At 41.4% G+C, this 17,741-nt stretch overlaps 1 protein-coding gene across 2 annotated transcripts in view; it reads right to left on the reverse strand.

Annotated features, from left to right (window-relative positions):
- Positions 1 to 17,741, reverse strand: part of VIT (vitrin) — a 124,126-nt gene that overhangs the window by 48,522 nt on the left and 57,863 nt on the right. For both annotated transcript variants that reach the window (XM_075339527.1, XM_075339526.1), the window contains exons 11-16: positions 9,762 to 9,830; positions 9,612 to 9,680; positions 7,992 to 8,060; positions 4,378 to 4,446; positions 1,414 to 1,485; positions 1,253 to 1,321 (exon numbers count right to left, since the gene is read on the reverse strand). In XM_075339527.1, the coding sequence (XP_075195642.1) occupies positions 1,253 to 1,321; positions 1,414 to 1,485; positions 4,378 to 4,446; positions 7,992 to 8,060; positions 9,612 to 9,680; positions 9,762 to 9,830 (417 nt within the window). The remainder of the gene's footprint in view (positions 1 to 1,252; positions 1,322 to 1,413; positions 1,486 to 4,377; positions 4,447 to 7,991; positions 8,061 to 9,611; positions 9,681 to 9,761; positions 9,831 to 17,741) is intronic.

Genomic DNA, 17,741 nt, shown 5'->3' on the forward strand with positions numbered 1-17,741 from the left:
GGGTTAGGCATATCCAAATTTCCGTGACACTGTTTTAGGAATATCAGCTAGGTACAGGGCAAACAGGAGAGGTGCCAACACTGATCCCTGGGCCAGTCCGTTGTTTAAAGTTTTCTTACAACTGGTTGAATCGCCCATAATAAGATGGAAAGTTCGGTTTGCAATCATATTGTTCAAGAGGTACATAATTTTCTTACATGGAATCACCTTCAAAAATGTATATAAAAGTCCTTCCCTCCACACAGTATCATATGTGGCAGAGAGATCGATAAACGATAATCGATAATCGATGACAGTGGTATGGAGGGAAGATGGGATCATTATAGTGGGAAGGAGTAGGGCATCAGTAGAGCTTTTAAGACCAGTGTGGGGACGGGGATTTTAATTACTCTGTTTCTAGAGACACAGACTCCCTCCTGCCTCTATTAATTTTGGTATTTAATAGGGGATTAAAAATTTGATGATCAGTTACTGGGTTATGGTGGCAAATGGGCTTGCGGCTTCCTTGAAGTTGGATCTAAATTGGTCCGGGGGAGTCATCAGGATAGATTCCTTAATTGAGTAAGATTGTTTTGTTGGTCTGGTGGTTTTGGAAGGACTTACAACAAGGGAATGTGGAGTCCCAAGCATCTGTTATTGGGAAAGGAACCCCTTGAGATTTGGTGATCCTGCGTCTTTGGGGTTACAGCTGGGAGTCATTTTGTTTTACTGGGGTATTTTTGAAATCAGAGTTTTTGTAGCTTCAAGGACCATATGAAACTTATTTTATGGTTAAAGCTTGTTAAACATTCTAATTGTATTTGTTAAAATAAAGACTGCTGTGCTCAAATTATCCAACTTAAAGTGTCACTTTTCTTATATGGATGGGTTTTGGTGGGGAGGTATGAAACGTAAAACGTAAAGTATGGGGGGGTGAAGCTGGGACCGACCACAGAGGAATCTACAATGCCAGAGTCATGCATAGACATGCGGGGTCCTCCAGATGGTTAGACACTCTGATTGTTCTGGCTTTTAAATGTGGGTCCTTAATAAGAGATATCTATTAACTCAGAATCCCTAATACTGTTTTTAGAAATGGGCTTCCCAATTCATATTTAAAGCCTATGATTTCACATCAGTTATTATGTTTTTGTGAAAAAAAGAGTTACATCTAAAAAAGATCTATAGCAAAATATTTCAATATGAATTACGTTCTTGAATTGATGAATATGTTAATTCATAACAGCGCTAAAGATAAAAGGTATTAGGTTACCTTGAGTATCCCGTGTTTCTACAGGCCAGAATGGTGCTGCTGGGGGGGCAACGTTGCTACTTTCTGGAACTAAAAAAATTGAATGTGATATTAAATGGGATTATATACAAAGTTAAAGGATCTTGTGAGTATAACTGCTTTTTTTTAATTTATGCACATACCTGCTGGAGGTCTCCGTACAGGAGGAACATTCAGCCTCTGATTTTGGCTTGACCAATCACGTCTTTGGGTTGCTGAAATAGGTGAACAGCTCATATAAACACTGGTTAGATTTCCATTTTTTACGACAATATAAGTGTATTATAAAATTAGAACTAATTTATCAGATTGGTAAAACAGCTTTAGTGGTGTAAAACGCGACTACTCTTAACAATATTTAGAAACGTTGAGACAATGGTTTAGTATAGTTCAAAAGCACCTATCAATTGCCATAAATGTGTACTATTTTGTACCTCTTCTCCTGAGTCTGGCATTGTTTATTTTTTGTTACTGAGCCCATTCACTCCTGAGATATAGCCCCCTTTGCCTTGAATATACTCTTTTGAGACTCCCATAGTGTAAGTGTTGAGGACCTCACTCAGTTATATATCAGATATATTATAGAAGATATCAATCCACTGGGAGGAGGGAGCCATATCTCAGCATCGGAGAGGTGCTCGAATGAAAGAAAAAAAAAGCCAGAACAAAAAAAAAAATAATTTACACCAGGTAAATAAAATGCCTTTTATTTTTATTAAAGATCTTATTCTCTTACCATCCAGCAGCTGATAAGTCATGTTTCTAGCAAAACTTTACAGTAAAACTAAAGCTACTTTTTATATTTACTATAGATATTACCTTCTGTTTATAGCACGCTTTTATATTAAACATATATTTTTCCCATTTTTGGTAATTTTTTTTGTAATCTTTTTAGAAATTCTCGTTTCCAGATCTAAATAGGCTGGCAATCACCCAACGATCAAGCAAAATGCTCATTCGTTGGGTGAAATTATTTTCCAGCTTGCTTAAAAATCAATTTTTCAACAGCATGTTCTTTGTAAACAGGACATATGTGTCACGGCCATCTCTCTGCATCTAGAGCTTGTGACAGGTTCTGGGCCGGAGTCTTTCTTTGCCATCTGAGACTCCTCACATTAAATGTATTCCCTTTCCTTTGCTGCTGAAAGGGTTAATGTCAGTTTTACTTTCCAGTAGTTTCTGACTCCTGGCCTCAGGTGCTTTCGGTTCGTGGCCACTCCCTTTCCCTATACTGTATGTGGTCACATCTCCCAGTAAAGGGCACAGTTATTCTGATTCATTTTGAAGCTAGGCCTCGAGGTGGAAGGAGCTGCTGGAGCTCTTGTTGTGTGAAGCAGTGTAGGCTGCAATCCTGGTGCCTGACTACAGCCATGAAGTTGGGCTTTATCCTTTGTTGGTTCCCCTGTCTGTTGTACCTTCCCCTCTTGATGTATTAGTGCAGTGGTGGGACTAGCAATCCTCACCTGCCAGCTCACTAACCATGGTTATTTCATATCTCTCAGGGCTTCAGGTATCCTGCTCAGCGACAGGTGCAGAACCTGTATAGGGACTGGCTAGGAGTGCATGGTGAAGCTGCAGGTGAGTGCAGGAAGTGTCCCATCATCCCTCTCCCTAGCACTGGGGCCCACCCTTGTTTAAGTGTCCCGGTATACCCCTTATTTGTTGCAGGGAAACTCCTGTTCTTTGTGTGTCTTGCAGTGTGCCAGACCTTCCTCAAGTTTGGGTTTGACAATATGTTCCAAAAAGAATGACAGCTCTATTACCGATCACTCTGTGAGCATGCAAAGTGCGGTCAGTATGTCTAAACAGGCTATTAAATGACCATTGATCGGCAAGCAAGCAGACAATTGGCATTTGTTTAATGTTTAACCATTGTCCAGTGTAAACTCAGCCTGACCCTATGCTGTAGATTACTTTTCAGTTGAAATCATTCACCTTCTACCACCCCCAGCTCAAAAATGTTTCTAGAATCCGTCCTTTCCTCAACCCCGAATCAATAAAAATGTTAGTGCCCTCAGATTGTCTCCTATGATCAAAGCCTTCAGATGCCCCTTGAAAACTCATCTTTTCAGGAAAGCATACAAAATGCAATAAACCCACTGCCACCTTACTAACACCGGAGAAATTCAACTTCCCAGCCAACATGCTTTCTTCTCTTCATCCCCATAACCCTGTATATGGTAATCCTTTGAGGGCAGAATCCTCTACCAGTCTGTTACTGTAAGTGTGGTTACAATATTTTATATATCTATTATATGTATGTAAACCCTTTCACATGTACAGCACCATGAAATCAATGCTATTTAAAAAAAATAAATAGAAAATAATAATATTATCATCATTACCAAGGTTACAATTCACCATTCACAACAGGTGATCATCAAAGCTCTCTTTACCACTCCCTGCTTAAAGGGATTGTCTACTACTTGGACAACCCCTTTTCATTCACGTTTGCCCTCATTAAAACAAAAAAACGTTTACACTCACCTTAATGCCGCATAGTTCCAATGGTGTCAGATCTCGCATTTCCGGGGCTCAGGTGAAGCTGTTGTGTCACTCGAGCCTCATACCCAATCACCGCCGACTTCTCTCTTCCCTCCTTTGGGCATATAAGTAATCAAAAGGAAGTGAGAACTGCGGCTGGCCACTCAACTCTTGTTCATTACTTATAAGTCCGAAGGTGGTGAGAGAGGAGCCGGCAGTGATTGGGTATGGGGCTGATGTGATACAACAACTTTACGTGAGCCCCGGGAATGTGAGTGTGACACCACCGGCATTGGCAAGGGAGGTAAGTATAAACCTTTATATTTTAATGGGTGCAAGAACAGGAATGAGAAGGGGTTGTCCTAATAGTGGACATCCCCTTTAATGCCCACAGCTCATATCACAAAGATGCCTAAAAAGTTCTAGAAAAGGAAGTCCATAAACATGTCCATATGACTGTTGCAAAGTATATATTGAATGGTTGCGGCAACAGAAGTTGAGACAAAATGGCTGTACCTGTAATCATTGAGAAAAAATACAATAAAAAAATCTATCACCCCAAAAATTTGTTCTGTTTAATTTTTTACATTTCTTAACTATTTATTTGAATAAATTGCGTTTACCTTCTGTGTCATATGTCTGTACAGGCCAGTTTGGAGAAGCTGGAGGTGCATTATTGCTACTCTCTGGAGCTATAGAAATAAAGAGTTGGTTAGTGAATATATGTAATTCCACTATGAGATATTGGAAATTATATTTGTATAAAGATGTTTTATAAGCATAATGAATGTATCTAACTCTACATACAGTGATTTATTTTAGTTTTTATTATCTTACCCAGCTCTGTGCAGCACGAATGTTTTCATGATACCAGTGCTTGAAAATGTATGCTAATCAATTTCATGTATTTCATTTTTTCCTTATAGCTAAATGTATTTTTCATTGTTTATGGTATCCCTATAGCAGTAATGCTTTACCATTTTTCATGTTTATATTTTTATAGTGGTTCGTGTGCAGCTTATTATCTTTATTATAGTGCTTGAAAATATAGTCCAATCTGCGCTAAAATGTTAGAGCAGGATCTGCGCAGATACATGTATTTTTGTGAGAAAGAAATTCAGTACAACTTGTGTTTTCGTAATTTAAACCTACGGTAAACTCTTTCTGGGATTTCTGGTGAAGTGGGCGGTCCTATCAGTGACTGACATCCATCTCTACAGGCACACTTATACAAAGAAAGCTGTCAGTCACTGATAGGATCGCCCAATAGATTGAAGATCACAGTAAGTGGAGGTTTATATTCACTTCACTTCAAAGGGATCCTAATATCTGACTCAAGCACTGAAATTTAAAAAAAAAACAAAAAACAAAACAAAAAACATCCTCTAATAATTGATGAGGCTGGTCCTTGTCAAAGTCTCCCCTAATGCTGCAAGTGAGGTCACAGGGGTCTCTCTATACATGCAAGCAGGGAGAGACCTGTACATGTGTACAGAGAGAGACCTGCCACTAAGGGGAGAGGGCGGGAGACAGCGCTGGTGACCGACCTTTCCAACTAGTCTCCTATGCAGCTCAGTCCCTGACAGGTTTTACAATGTGTTTCTTTCTGAAACGCCCCATCGTTTCAGACTCTAACTTACACAGCTGAAATCATAAAGCCAATGTCTGATACAGGCTGCCTGTCAGATTCCCTTTAGTTAGCAATATAAAGGGTTACGATTCTTATGATTCCTTTCTCATCGTGTCATCATTGACTTTATAACAGAATCTCTAATACAAGGTGTTAGGTGGTGCTATAATTACTCCCTGTGTCCACAGAAAGCACACTAAAGGGTGCTTTACACGCTACGATCTCGCTAGCGAGCGTACCTGCCCCTGTCTGTTGTGCGTCACGGGCAAATCGCTGCCAGTGGCGTACAACATCGCTTACACCCGTCACACGGACTTACCTTCCCTGCGACGTCGCTGTGGCCAGCAAACTGCCTCCTTTCTAAGGGGGCGGTTCGTGCGGCATCACAGTGACGTCACACAGCAGCCGTCCAATAGAAGCAGAGGGGCGGAGATGAGCGGAACGAACATCCCGCCCACCTCCTTCCTTCCTCATTGCTGGAGGCCGCAGTTACGAGGTTGTTCCTTGTTCCTGTGGTGTCACAAATAGCGATTTGTGCTGCCGCAGGAACGACAAACAACCTCGCTACTGACCCGACAACAATTTTTGGTAAATCAACGACGTATCACAGACCAACGATTTTTGCCTCTTGTGCGATCGTTTAATGGTCGCTCATAGGTGTCACACGCTGCGATGTCGCTAACGACGCCGGATGTGTGTCACAAACACCGTGACCCCGACGATATATCGTTAGCGATGTCGCAGCGTGTAAATGGCCCTTTAGGCCTGGATTCATCATTTGTATTTTGAAGTCACTTTTTTTTGTCTTATGGTATTCACCAAGGGAAACATATGCAAGGAGTTTGTATGTTTTCTCCGTGTTTGTGGGGGTTTCCTCCCACACCCCAAAGACCCACTGATAGGGAGTTTAGATTGTGCGCCTCAATGGGGACAGTGTTTCTGACGTATGTAAAGCGTGGAATTAATGGTGCTATACAGTGTGTTCACCCATATCCTGTCCACTGCCATTAACTTGAGAATGGTGGTAGCTATAGGCATAGAAGTGGTGTCTAGGTATAGTAAAGTATCCATGAATCCACACATCCACACAATGAAATCACCTATAGCGCCACTTGGTGGAAAACAACGGAGTTAGCATTTTTATATCGAAAGCGGAATGAGATAGAGAAAAAAAGTGAATTACAAAGTTGTAGGGCATCATCAATTCAATACGAATCAACACCTTGCATACAGGAATGCTATGGTTAGAACGTGTAAAACTCACAAGGCTGCGGATGTGAAGCAATACCTCATGGAGACCTTCCTACAAGTCATTGGGTATGGTGGCTGCGTGGAGTGGCCTCCACGCTCACCTGACCTGACCCCATTGGACTTCTTTCTGTGAGGTCACATCAAATAGCAGTTGTATGCGACCCCTCCACCAACATTGCAGGACCTATGACGACGTATTACAGATGCTTGTGCAAACGTGTCACCTACGATATTGTACAACGTGCAGCAAGATACAGTATGCTGTCTAGAGTCCAGATGTGCATTGCAGCTGGCGGTGGCCACTTTGAGCATCGAAGTTAAATGAGCGCCATATGCGTGACCAGCATTCAATGTTTTGTGGGGGGTCATGGGTTTCATATCATAGCATTTCTGTATGCAAGGTGTAGATTCGTATTGAATTGATGATGCCCTACAACTTTGTAATTCACATTTTTTCTCTATCTTGTTCCGTTTTCTAGATAAAAATGCTAACTCCGTTGTTTTCCACCAGGTGGCGCCATAGGTGGTTTCATTGCGTAGCGCATGGCTACTTTACTACACCTAGACACCACTTCTATGCCTATAGCTACCGCTGTTCTCAAGTTAATGGCGGTGGACAGGATATGGGTGGACACACTGTATAAGTGAGTAAATATTATTCTTTATATATTATTATTCATTGCCATTTTGTGTGACAAATTCTTCAAAATGGTGCGCATGGTTCAAAGTCATAAATGGTCTCTATTTTTGTCTTTGAGATGTTTTGTGACTTCTTTGTGAAATAACTGCAACAAGAATTGTGCCATAATATATGGCGTACATAAAATTATTCTGGATTACTTTTGCGCCAAATTTTGTGACTTTTTAAAAACTCACAATTGATGAATGAGCCTAAAATTATTAGAAAACCGCACACTTCATCCACAATTACTCATATGAAATAAACTTTCACAAAGGTGCAAACTGAAAAATAGGAATTAGGCCCAAATATAAAACAATAAAAAATAGACAAAAAAACACTTGTAAATTCAATAATGAATTGGGGCCCTAAGATCCAATTAATTAGATTCTGGAGTTTTTGCTGTTTGGTGACCGACATGTGAAACATGACTACTTTCAAGAAGATGGAATATTGGTGAGGAACAGATATAATCTGCAGAAGAAACAACAGGATGTTTGATGTCCCATACTTCATGAAGGGTGAATTGCGGATGTTGAGTTCAGAACGACACATAAGTAGGAGAACAAAAGCAGGCAGAAGGACATGTACTTCCATTTTAACTATAGACACTAGATTGGTAAATGTATTTAAATAATTTGCACACAATTTTTAAAGTTCGGAAATCCCCTTTTTACCAGGTGGTCGACGTTGCACAGTTGGAATGTTCACCCGGGTTGGAGTTTGCCAGTCGCGACGTGGAGCCCCTAGAATCGGTAAAATATATTTTAAGCCATGTGAGTTTAGGAGCTATCATCTGAGTTTTCATTGTAAAAAGTAATTAATTTGCTGTCTTTCTCTGTGTGTATTTTTCACTGTCCTCTATCTTTTGGAGGTTTTCATAGACTCCCATATAGGGGACATAAGGTGACAACCACTCTCTTCTCTTAGAGTGGAAATCTTATCTGTATCACACACTTGGCTAAAGGCTGGTTTACATGCTACGATATCGCTAGCGAGCGTACCCGCCTCCGTCGTTTGTGCGTCACGGGCAAATCGCTGCCTGTGGCGCACAATATTGCTAACACCCGTCACACGTACTTACCTTCCTAGCGATGTTGCTGTGGGCGGCGCACAACCTCTTTGTTAAGGGGGAGGTTCGTGCGCAATCACAGCAACGTCACACAGCGGCCAACCAATAGAAGCAGAGGGGCGGAGACCAGCCGCATTAACGGCACGCCCACCTTGTTGCCGGAGGACGCAGGTACGTTGTTGTTCGTCGTTCCCGGGGTGTCACACGTAGCGATTTGTGCTGCCTCAGGAACGACGAACAACCTGCGTCCGCAACGAGCAATGAATTTTTGAAAATGAACAATGTGTCAACGATCAACGATTATGTCAGTTTTTTTGATCGTTGACACTCACTCGTAGCTGTTACACGCAACTACATCGCTAACAAGGCCGGATGTGCGTCACAAATTCCGTGACCCTGACGACATATTGTTAGCGATATCGTTGCGTGGAAAGCGACCTTTATTCTTTCTACAAGTGGCATATATCAGGAGCATTACATTGCCATTCAAAGCAATATAATTCTGCAAGATAATTTGGACAATGTTGGTTGCAATTTACCTGATTTTAGTCTTCTACAACAAATTAGTATTCTTAAAGTGCACCAACCATCAGGATTTTCATATATAAATTAAAGCCAGTGCTATACTGGCCCTAGGATGCTGAATGTAAGCATAGCTTTTGTTCAGAGATTGGAGGTTTTAGTTCAGAAATATGTGCAAGTAAAGTTCCAACAATGTACTGCTATTTGATTCACAGGTGCAACAGGAAGGGTGTATGTGGGTTGGGTCTTGCTATCTATTCCTGCCCCTGTCTGCCTGCAAAAAACAAGCCCTCGTATGGCAATATTGATGGAAAAATAAAAAAGTTATGGCTCTTGGAAGAAGGGGAGAAAAAAGCAAAAACAGAAAATTGCATGGGATGAAAGGGTTAATAATCAAGAATAAAAATTTTCTGAAAAATTGTGCATTCAAAGTACTAATACACAGAGTTATACCCACAGCAAAACATTTTCCTAATTGTTCTTTATTTTTTTTCTACTCTGTATTATCTAAATCAGGGTGTAGTTACTTATCAGGTACAAGTACAGTCAGTTGGATGGAGCATGCTCACATTTTTTTCTTAACATCTAAATGCCTTCATATGAAATTGAAGGCTTACTGAACTATAAAGGGGTACAAAAAAAAACTGTTATGGGTGCTGTATTACAGCCATTAGACACTGAACAGAGAAATGATGCACATTACCTTGTGAATCACGTGTATCTGATGACCAGCTGTGTCCAGTATTAGGGGCCACATTGTTCCTCTCTGGAACTACGAGTATAAAATATGTATTACTCAGTAAATTAAACAAGGAATTTACCAAAAAACATTCAGTTTATATTAAGATAATACCTGCTGGTCTTCTTTGCACAACTGGAACATTTACTCGGCTGGGACTTTGCCAATCTCGTCTTTGAAGACCTTAAAGATTGAACATATATAATGTAACTTTAGTATTTTATTGCTAAATTTAAGATATTTCTACTGTCATCTAAACTATCATGATGGCTCAATGCTCTAATATTTGAATATTTTGCATTTTTACTAATTGGTAATTCAGCAGTATAAACTGGTTATACAACATTAGGATTCAGACTTTGCAGGAATCTTGTTGTGTACATGCTTTGTCTAATGTAATATAGGAGCTTGCATATAAATAAAATACATATTATTGCCACCTTAAAGGGGTTGTCTTCTGGTGAAAAAAAGAAGAAGATAGGTGATAATTTGTGGAATGGTGAGATTCTGGCTAATGAGTCCCACACCTACCAGCATAACTATTATCTGTGTAAGATGGCGTCTCTGCCCCCTGCAGTACCAAGATACTTAATAGGATGGGTCTGCCTATCAACATACCTCCACCTATGGCTGTGTCTCATATGTCATAATGGTGTCTGTTTGTATGACACATGGTCAGTGTCTGGAGGTTGTTATAACTCCAGAATGAATTCTGAGAGAGAGACGGAGAGTGAGGGCATTCCCTTGTCCTAAGACCAGGCAAGATAACTGTGGTGGCTGCTACATCTCCACTGGGATACTTCTGGGGAAAGGTTGTATCCAAATTTGTGCGGGCGTACTCGCAAATGAAATTAACTGTGATACCTTGTTTATGTTCCTTGAAGCCAGAAATCAGATTTTATTATGTTCCTGGAGAGGGGTTTATGTCTTGCGGAATAAACCTGCTGGATTGTTTAAGTAAAAGTGTTCTTGTCATTAACTCAAGAAGCATGCTGAGTGAGTAACACCACTACTTCTAGACCTGAATTACTGCTAAGGAAAATCTAAGAAAAATTAGATATTTAGCATATAGAAACTGCCGTTTGTATATCTGCCCAGTTGCCACTTCACGGCATATCTCTGCAGATATACAAACGGTCGTTTCTATATGCTAAATATCTCATTTTTCTTAGATTTCCCTAAGCAGTAATGCAGGTTCTATGTTCACACATTCATGGTTTCCATACTTTATCATTATTGGAGTGCACACTGTATTTTTTTGTATTTTGATGTCATGTTCAGTTATACACCTGTTCACATTTCAATTTGGTGAGTGCCGTCAGTGTTTTTGTCTATATTTAAGAGGGTCATACCTTCTGACCGTACACCCCTCCCCCACTTGCCACAGGTAATCTGATCCTATATAGCAGGTTCCTACTTGCCCATATGTGGTGCCCCTGAGTACATCAGGGTGCCACAGAGTACTGCATCCTTACCCAGGGTGGAGGGCCTACCCCACATGGTAACAAGTTATTAAGAAACTGGTGTCACTACTAACAGCACCACAAATCCCAATCAACACCTCACATCATGACCTGTCAGACACACCAGTGGGTCTAGCTGGAAAAGGGCCACCCACCTAGGGGTCAGGCAGACTGGTGGGAGGGAAGTGAGTCATTCAGTTTAGTTGAGGAGAGTAGTGAAAAGCCTCAAGGAGAGAGGAGCTGGGAAGAGTGAGCTCTCGGGGAGCTAGACCGTGGTTGAGTCGCAGACGGTGGTCCGGGACCAGAGGAGTCGGGGACCGGTGGCAGGGACATTGGAAAGTGTGCGACGGACATAGTCAAGGAAGACTGTTGGAACCATCAAGCCCAAAAGAAACTGACCGGTACCGAGCACGATGGGGTATAGGACCCTAGGTCAGGAGCCGATTCAACGTCCTGACAATTGACCTGCCGAGAAAAGGAGACCTTCAGGGACCTTTCCACAGAGCTCAGAGATTGGGGGCATCAGCACAACATGGGGACAGGGTTTCCCAGCCAAAAGCAGCCCACTAAAGTCCCAAGTGCCAGCTCCCAAGAGCACAGCTACACTTCACAAAGGTAGCGGGGCCCTAACAGCTTCAAGCCGAGGGGCCACAGACAGACAACTAAATTGTGCACGGAGGTGGTCTCCGGACTATCAAGTGCCAACGGTGGGAGCAGACACCTGGACGGGCTCCCGCGTAGTGACTGTGGCACAGAGAGGACTTGGTTTACTTGCAGTGTGTGTCTATTTTATAATCCTCATCCTGCACCATGATTACCCACAGTGAGTACCCTGCTCCCCGGCACCCTGCGCTCCCGAATAAACACCAACAACCCTGAGCCTGGGGCCATCCCTACTTGTGGAGGGACTAATATCAGGCTGATTAACTCCATCTGCCCTGGTACTCCTTACAGCAGCGGCGGTACTCCCATTACTGCAACCCACAGGTGGCATCACGAACGTATCCCCTGTAAATACCCCCCTTTCACGGATCCAAGTGTCCGCCAACCCGGGTCCGGGCCCTCTCGAGCAACCACAATCCTGGACATGAGCAGCCTGACTAACACCGGGGCGGTACACATACACAGGAGGTTTTTAACCCAGAGAGAGGCTTCAGCATAGAGTAGGTACCCAGTTACGAGATATGCCGTGAAGTGGCAACTCGGCAGATATACAAATGGCCATTTATATATGCTAAATATCTCATTTTTCTTAGATTTCCCTTAGCAGTAATGCAGGTCTATGTTCACACAGTTATGGCTTCCATACTTTAGCATTATCGGAGTGCAAACTGTCTTTTTTTGTATTAAGAGTGCACACTGTCCAAAATGTTGATGGATCTATAATGTGCAACTCTTGAGTTATATTGACCCTTATTGTACCTCCACATATCTTCAATTTAATATACAGAACTAAGGTTATTTTTCTACATAAATCTGTAAGAAAAAGAAAACTAGAAAGTTTCTGTACTGCCATATATCCACAGGAATCATTGCTTCTAGGGGTTAATATGATTTTTTTAATATCAAAGGGATTGTCTGGTCACTATAAAATGATGACTTATCAACTGGAAAGGTCATTGATATATTGGTAGGGGTCTGAAACCCAGCACCCACACTGATCAGCTGTTATTTGTCTCGGTATTGACAAGATTTAAACTCTTTGAATAGAGCTTACAAGCACAGCTACGTTCAGTTTGTAGCAGCCGCTGCTGGGTACAGCAGACCTGTCCTTTGAATAAGCAATCAATATCCTCTGACTGAGCAGATGTATACACATTTGGGGTTACGTGTGCTTTCTTTGGGAAATAAAGTGTTGACTTGATACTTCCATGAAATCCCTACAGATATTTACCAATGTCTTCAAAATACGACAGACTTGAGTCAGTATCACATTATGCATATTTTTATTTTATTCATCAATAATATATACAAAATATTTATTATATTCTTTTCAGAATTTTTTTTTATTATTAAAATATTGTGCTCAGTATTATAGTAGGTTAATCCCAATCAAAAAACAAGGCTAGTCCATGGGGTCCATTAGTAAAACTGCTCAAAATATCAGTGCACACAGGTAAGCACAAGGGATAGTCGTGGTAAGAGGAATGGCATTACTTAAATCCTCTACCTAATCCCTATGGTGAAGAGAGGTCTATATCTTCATTAGCAAGGGGATTATTCCGACACTAATTGTCATCAGTGTCGGGTTTATATATAAAGTTCCAAAAGTTTCCCAGATCAAACAGTAGCGGTGGTACAGAAATACCGCAGAGTAAATCTCCAAATATTATTTATAGATTCATCTAATTAATCATATCAGCGGCATTAAAGTACCCACAGCTCGAGTAGATCAGCAGGAATAGTATAATTTTTCTGATCCCCTGCTACTCGTATTGTTCCCTGAAAAATGGCTTATGTGTCATGCACACACCACCTCTTAATCCCAGGTGTAATAGGGAATGGGATCAAGGGTACCCCCCTGTTTCCAAAGTGGTAGATGCACAGCACACACAGCCAGATGCCAGGTCACTAATTTTATCAATACACAGTAACACTCATATGCACATGATCATTAAATAGTTAAACAATTAAAATTCAATCAATGTGTTATTTACCCATAGTAGAGGTGGACCACCCGGACAGCTCCCCGACACGTGTTTCGCAACTCGCTTCTTCAAGGGGGCGTGGTTTCTGGGCGTTCCCTCCCTGTCCTAAATACGGCGCTACACAGTGCCATGTGACGTCCTCCAAGCAATCCGATGTGTTACATCGCAGATGTGCGTTGATTAACGTGAGTCATGTATTACACTTGCATTCTATTGGGTGGAGGAGGCCACATGATGGTAATGATTGTGATGTCACTGCTCATGCGTATTAGTGCATGAACACACGTAATTTCCGCCAACCGCGCCAACCAGAGCATGCGCAGGAGAGAGTAAATACTACCCACCTACTCCATGGTCCGGAGGCGCAGTTTATAAGGTAATCACTAATCACAGAAATACGTGTAATAACCCTCTGCACATGCTGGGGAAGAGGTCCGATCCAGATGCCCTCCACACCAAACGAATATCGGCCACACGGGGTACGGCAGCAGGCGCCTTACTGTCCCACCACATGTTCCGAAAAGACGGCCGTAGGAGACATAGATGGATCAACCACCCCAGCACATACAGAGGAGAAACATACACATTGCACCGAGCATAGCCGCATCCAAGACCTATTAAATCACTTATAAGATTAGGTTTATATTAATCAATTATACAAAATTTCGCAATATTTTAAGGATATAAGGGGGGTGATAAGGGTAAAGAAAAAATAAAGAGCAAAATGATAGTTAAACTCCATGTATGAGGAGGAAATAGCTGAAAATTCTTATGAAAAGTAATACTTATACAGTAACATCTCCTCAATAATTGTGTATATTGTCCATAGAAAAAGTGGGGGGGGAGGGGGAATGGGGGGGAGGCCCCCTATATTATTTGACCCATTCATAGTTAATATACAGTTATTAAATCTCAAAAGTCAAACATATCATTCCAAATATTTTCTAAGGTAGTCTCCATAAACATGATCGGTCATAAGATGCGGCACTCACTCCCGCACTGGGGTGGCAGGCACCATGCCAACCCCCGCATGGATGAGCACGGCATCCAAAGACCGACCATGTAATAGGCCACCTGTTAAGAGACACTGAAATCACTTAATCTTTTATCAATAACTTGTACTTAAACAAAGAAGATGGGGGGGAGGGGGGGAAGGGGGGGACAAGGACAGAATTTATGAACCAATGTCCATGATTTTTATATCAGATCTTCCTCCCTATTTTTTCTTTTTTCCTTCCTCTATTCATATTGTCACTTTTCATATTCTCCAAATTCCTTCTTCAATAATCAAAGTCCTGAGGGGTAAATCCAATTCTTTTCCTGTTTTCAATTGTTACAAAACACTCAGGATAAGTGATTAGGCCGAGGGAACATCACTATAACAATAAGGGAGAAATATACCATATTAGAACCACAATAATTAAAAACAAATTAAAAACACTGCCAATGGAGGGAGATTTAAAGAGAGAATTGTTGTCACACATGGTAAATCACAGGTATGAAGCAAAACCCAATGATTCATTCAAACCCTGGGGTTTCATAGTCCCCAGGGTTGAAATCCATCTGCATTCTCTTTGTGCTAATATTTTCATAATGTTGCCGCCGCGGTTACCCAAGGTTACATGGTCGATACCCCGTACCGAAAAGGTTGTAGGGTCCGAATTATGTTTTTGCCTGAAATGACGGGGAATTGTTTTTAGTTGCGTAACATCTATTGCAGTTCTTCCACCTATTATGTCGCGAACGTGTTCACGCACCCTAGTTCTTAATTGTCGTGACGTCAGTCCTACATAAATTTTTGGTCAACCGCACGTGGCATAGTATATTACTTGGGTTGTGCTACATGAGATGTGGTGGTTAATTTTATAAATATTTTTGCCATCTGCAGAGGGAAATTCTTTTGCCCTACATATATTTTTATTTTTGCAAGATATACAATCGCCACATGGATAGCATCCATGTGGAGGACCTGTCGTGTTAAATGGATTTCTCTTTGGAGGTTCGTAGTGACTTTTAACAAGTATGTCTCTCAAATTCTTACTTCTTCTCGATGTCATGAGAGGGGCATCAGGCAGATGTTTAGACAGAGTTGGCTCAGTTTTTAATATGTTCCAGTGTTTTTGTAGGATTGATCTCATAGTCATCCACTCACTGTTGTACGTCGAGATATATCTCAACTGATTCCCTTTCTCCCGTCTCCTCCCCCCTGTTTGTAAGAGTTTTTCACGTGGGATGCACCTGGCTTGGCAACGCTTCAGGGAACGTGGATACAGTAACAGGTGTATAGGGAGGGGATATGGCCAAGCCAGGTGCATCCCACGTGAAAAACTCTTACAAACAGGGGGGAGGAGACGGGAGACAGGGAATCAGTTGAGATATATCTCGACGTACAACAGTGAGTGGATGACTATGAGATCAATCCTACAAAAACACTGGAACATATTAAAAACTGAGCCAACTCTGTCTAAACATCTGCCTGACGCCCCTCTCATGACATCGAGAAGAAGTAAGAATTTGAGAGACATACTTGTTAAAAGTCACTACGAACCTCCAAAGAGAAATCCATTTAACAAGACAGGTCCTCCACATGGATGCTATCCATGTGGCGATTGTATATCTTGCAAAAATAAAAATATATGTAGGGCAAAAGAATTTCCCTCTGCAGATGGCAAAAATATTTATAAAATTAACCACCACATCTCATGTAGCACAACCCAAGTAATATACTATGCCACGTGCGGTTGCCCAAAAATTTATGTAGGACTGACGTCACGACAATTAAGAACTAGGGTGCGTGAACACGTTCGCGACATAATAGGTGGAAGAACTGCAATAGATGTTACGCAACTAAAAACAATTCCCCGTCATTTCAGGCAAAAACATAATTCGGACCCTACAACCTTTTCGGTACGGGGTATCGACCATGTAACCTTGGGTAACCGCGGTGGCAACATTATGAAAATATTAGCACAAAGAGAATGCAGATGGATTTCAACCCTGGGGACTATGAAACCCCAGGGTTTGAATGAATCATTGGGTTTTGCTTCATACCTGTGATTTACCATGTGACAACAATTCTCTCTTTAAATCTCCCTCCATTGGCAGTGTTTTTAATTTGTTTTTAATTATTGTGGTTCTAATATGGTATATTTCTCCCTTATTGTTATAGTGATGTTCCCTCGGCCTAATCACTTATCCTGAGTGTTTTGTAACAATTGAAAACAGGAAAAGAATTGGATTTACCCCTCAGGACTTTGATTATTGAAGAAGGAATTTGGAGAATATGAAAAGTGACGATATGAATAGAGGAAGGAAAAAAGAAAAAATAGGGAGGAAGATCTGATATAAAAATCGTGGACATTGGTTCATAAATTCTGTCCTTGCCCCCCCCTCCTCCCCCTCTCTTCTTTGTTTAAGTACAAGTTATTGATAAAAGATTAAGTGATTTAAGTGTCTCTTAACAGGTGGCCTATTACATGGTCGGTCTTTGGATGCCGTGCTCATCCATGCGGGGGTTGGCATGGTGCCTGCCACCCCAGTGCGGGAGTGAGTGCCGCATTATGAGATTTAAAAACTGTATATTAACTATGAATGGGTCAAATAATATAGGGGGCCTCCCCCCCATTCCCCCTCCCCCCCATTCCTCCTCCCCCCCTTTTTCTATGGACAATATACACAATTATTGAGGAGATGTTACTGTATAAGTATTACTTTTCATAAGAATTTTCAGCTATTTCCTCCTCATACATGGAGTTTAACTATCATTTTGCTCTTTATTTTTTCTTTACCCTTATCACCGCCCTTATATCCTTAAAATATTGCGAAATTTAGTATAATTGATTAATATAAACCTAATCTTATAAGTGACTTAATAGGTCTTGGATGCGGCTATGCTCGGTGCAATGTGTATGTTTCTCCTCTGTATGTGCTGGGGTGGTTGATCCATCTATGTCTCCTACGGCCGTCTTTTCGGAACATGTGGT

The sequence above is a fragment of the Anomaloglossus baeobatrachus genome, chromosome 3 (assembly GCF_048569485.1).
Source record: "Anomaloglossus baeobatrachus isolate aAnoBae1 chromosome 3, aAnoBae1.hap1, whole genome shotgun sequence".
NCBI classification, from domain to species: Eukaryota; Metazoa; Chordata; class Amphibia; order Anura; family Aromobatidae; genus Anomaloglossus; species Anomaloglossus baeobatrachus.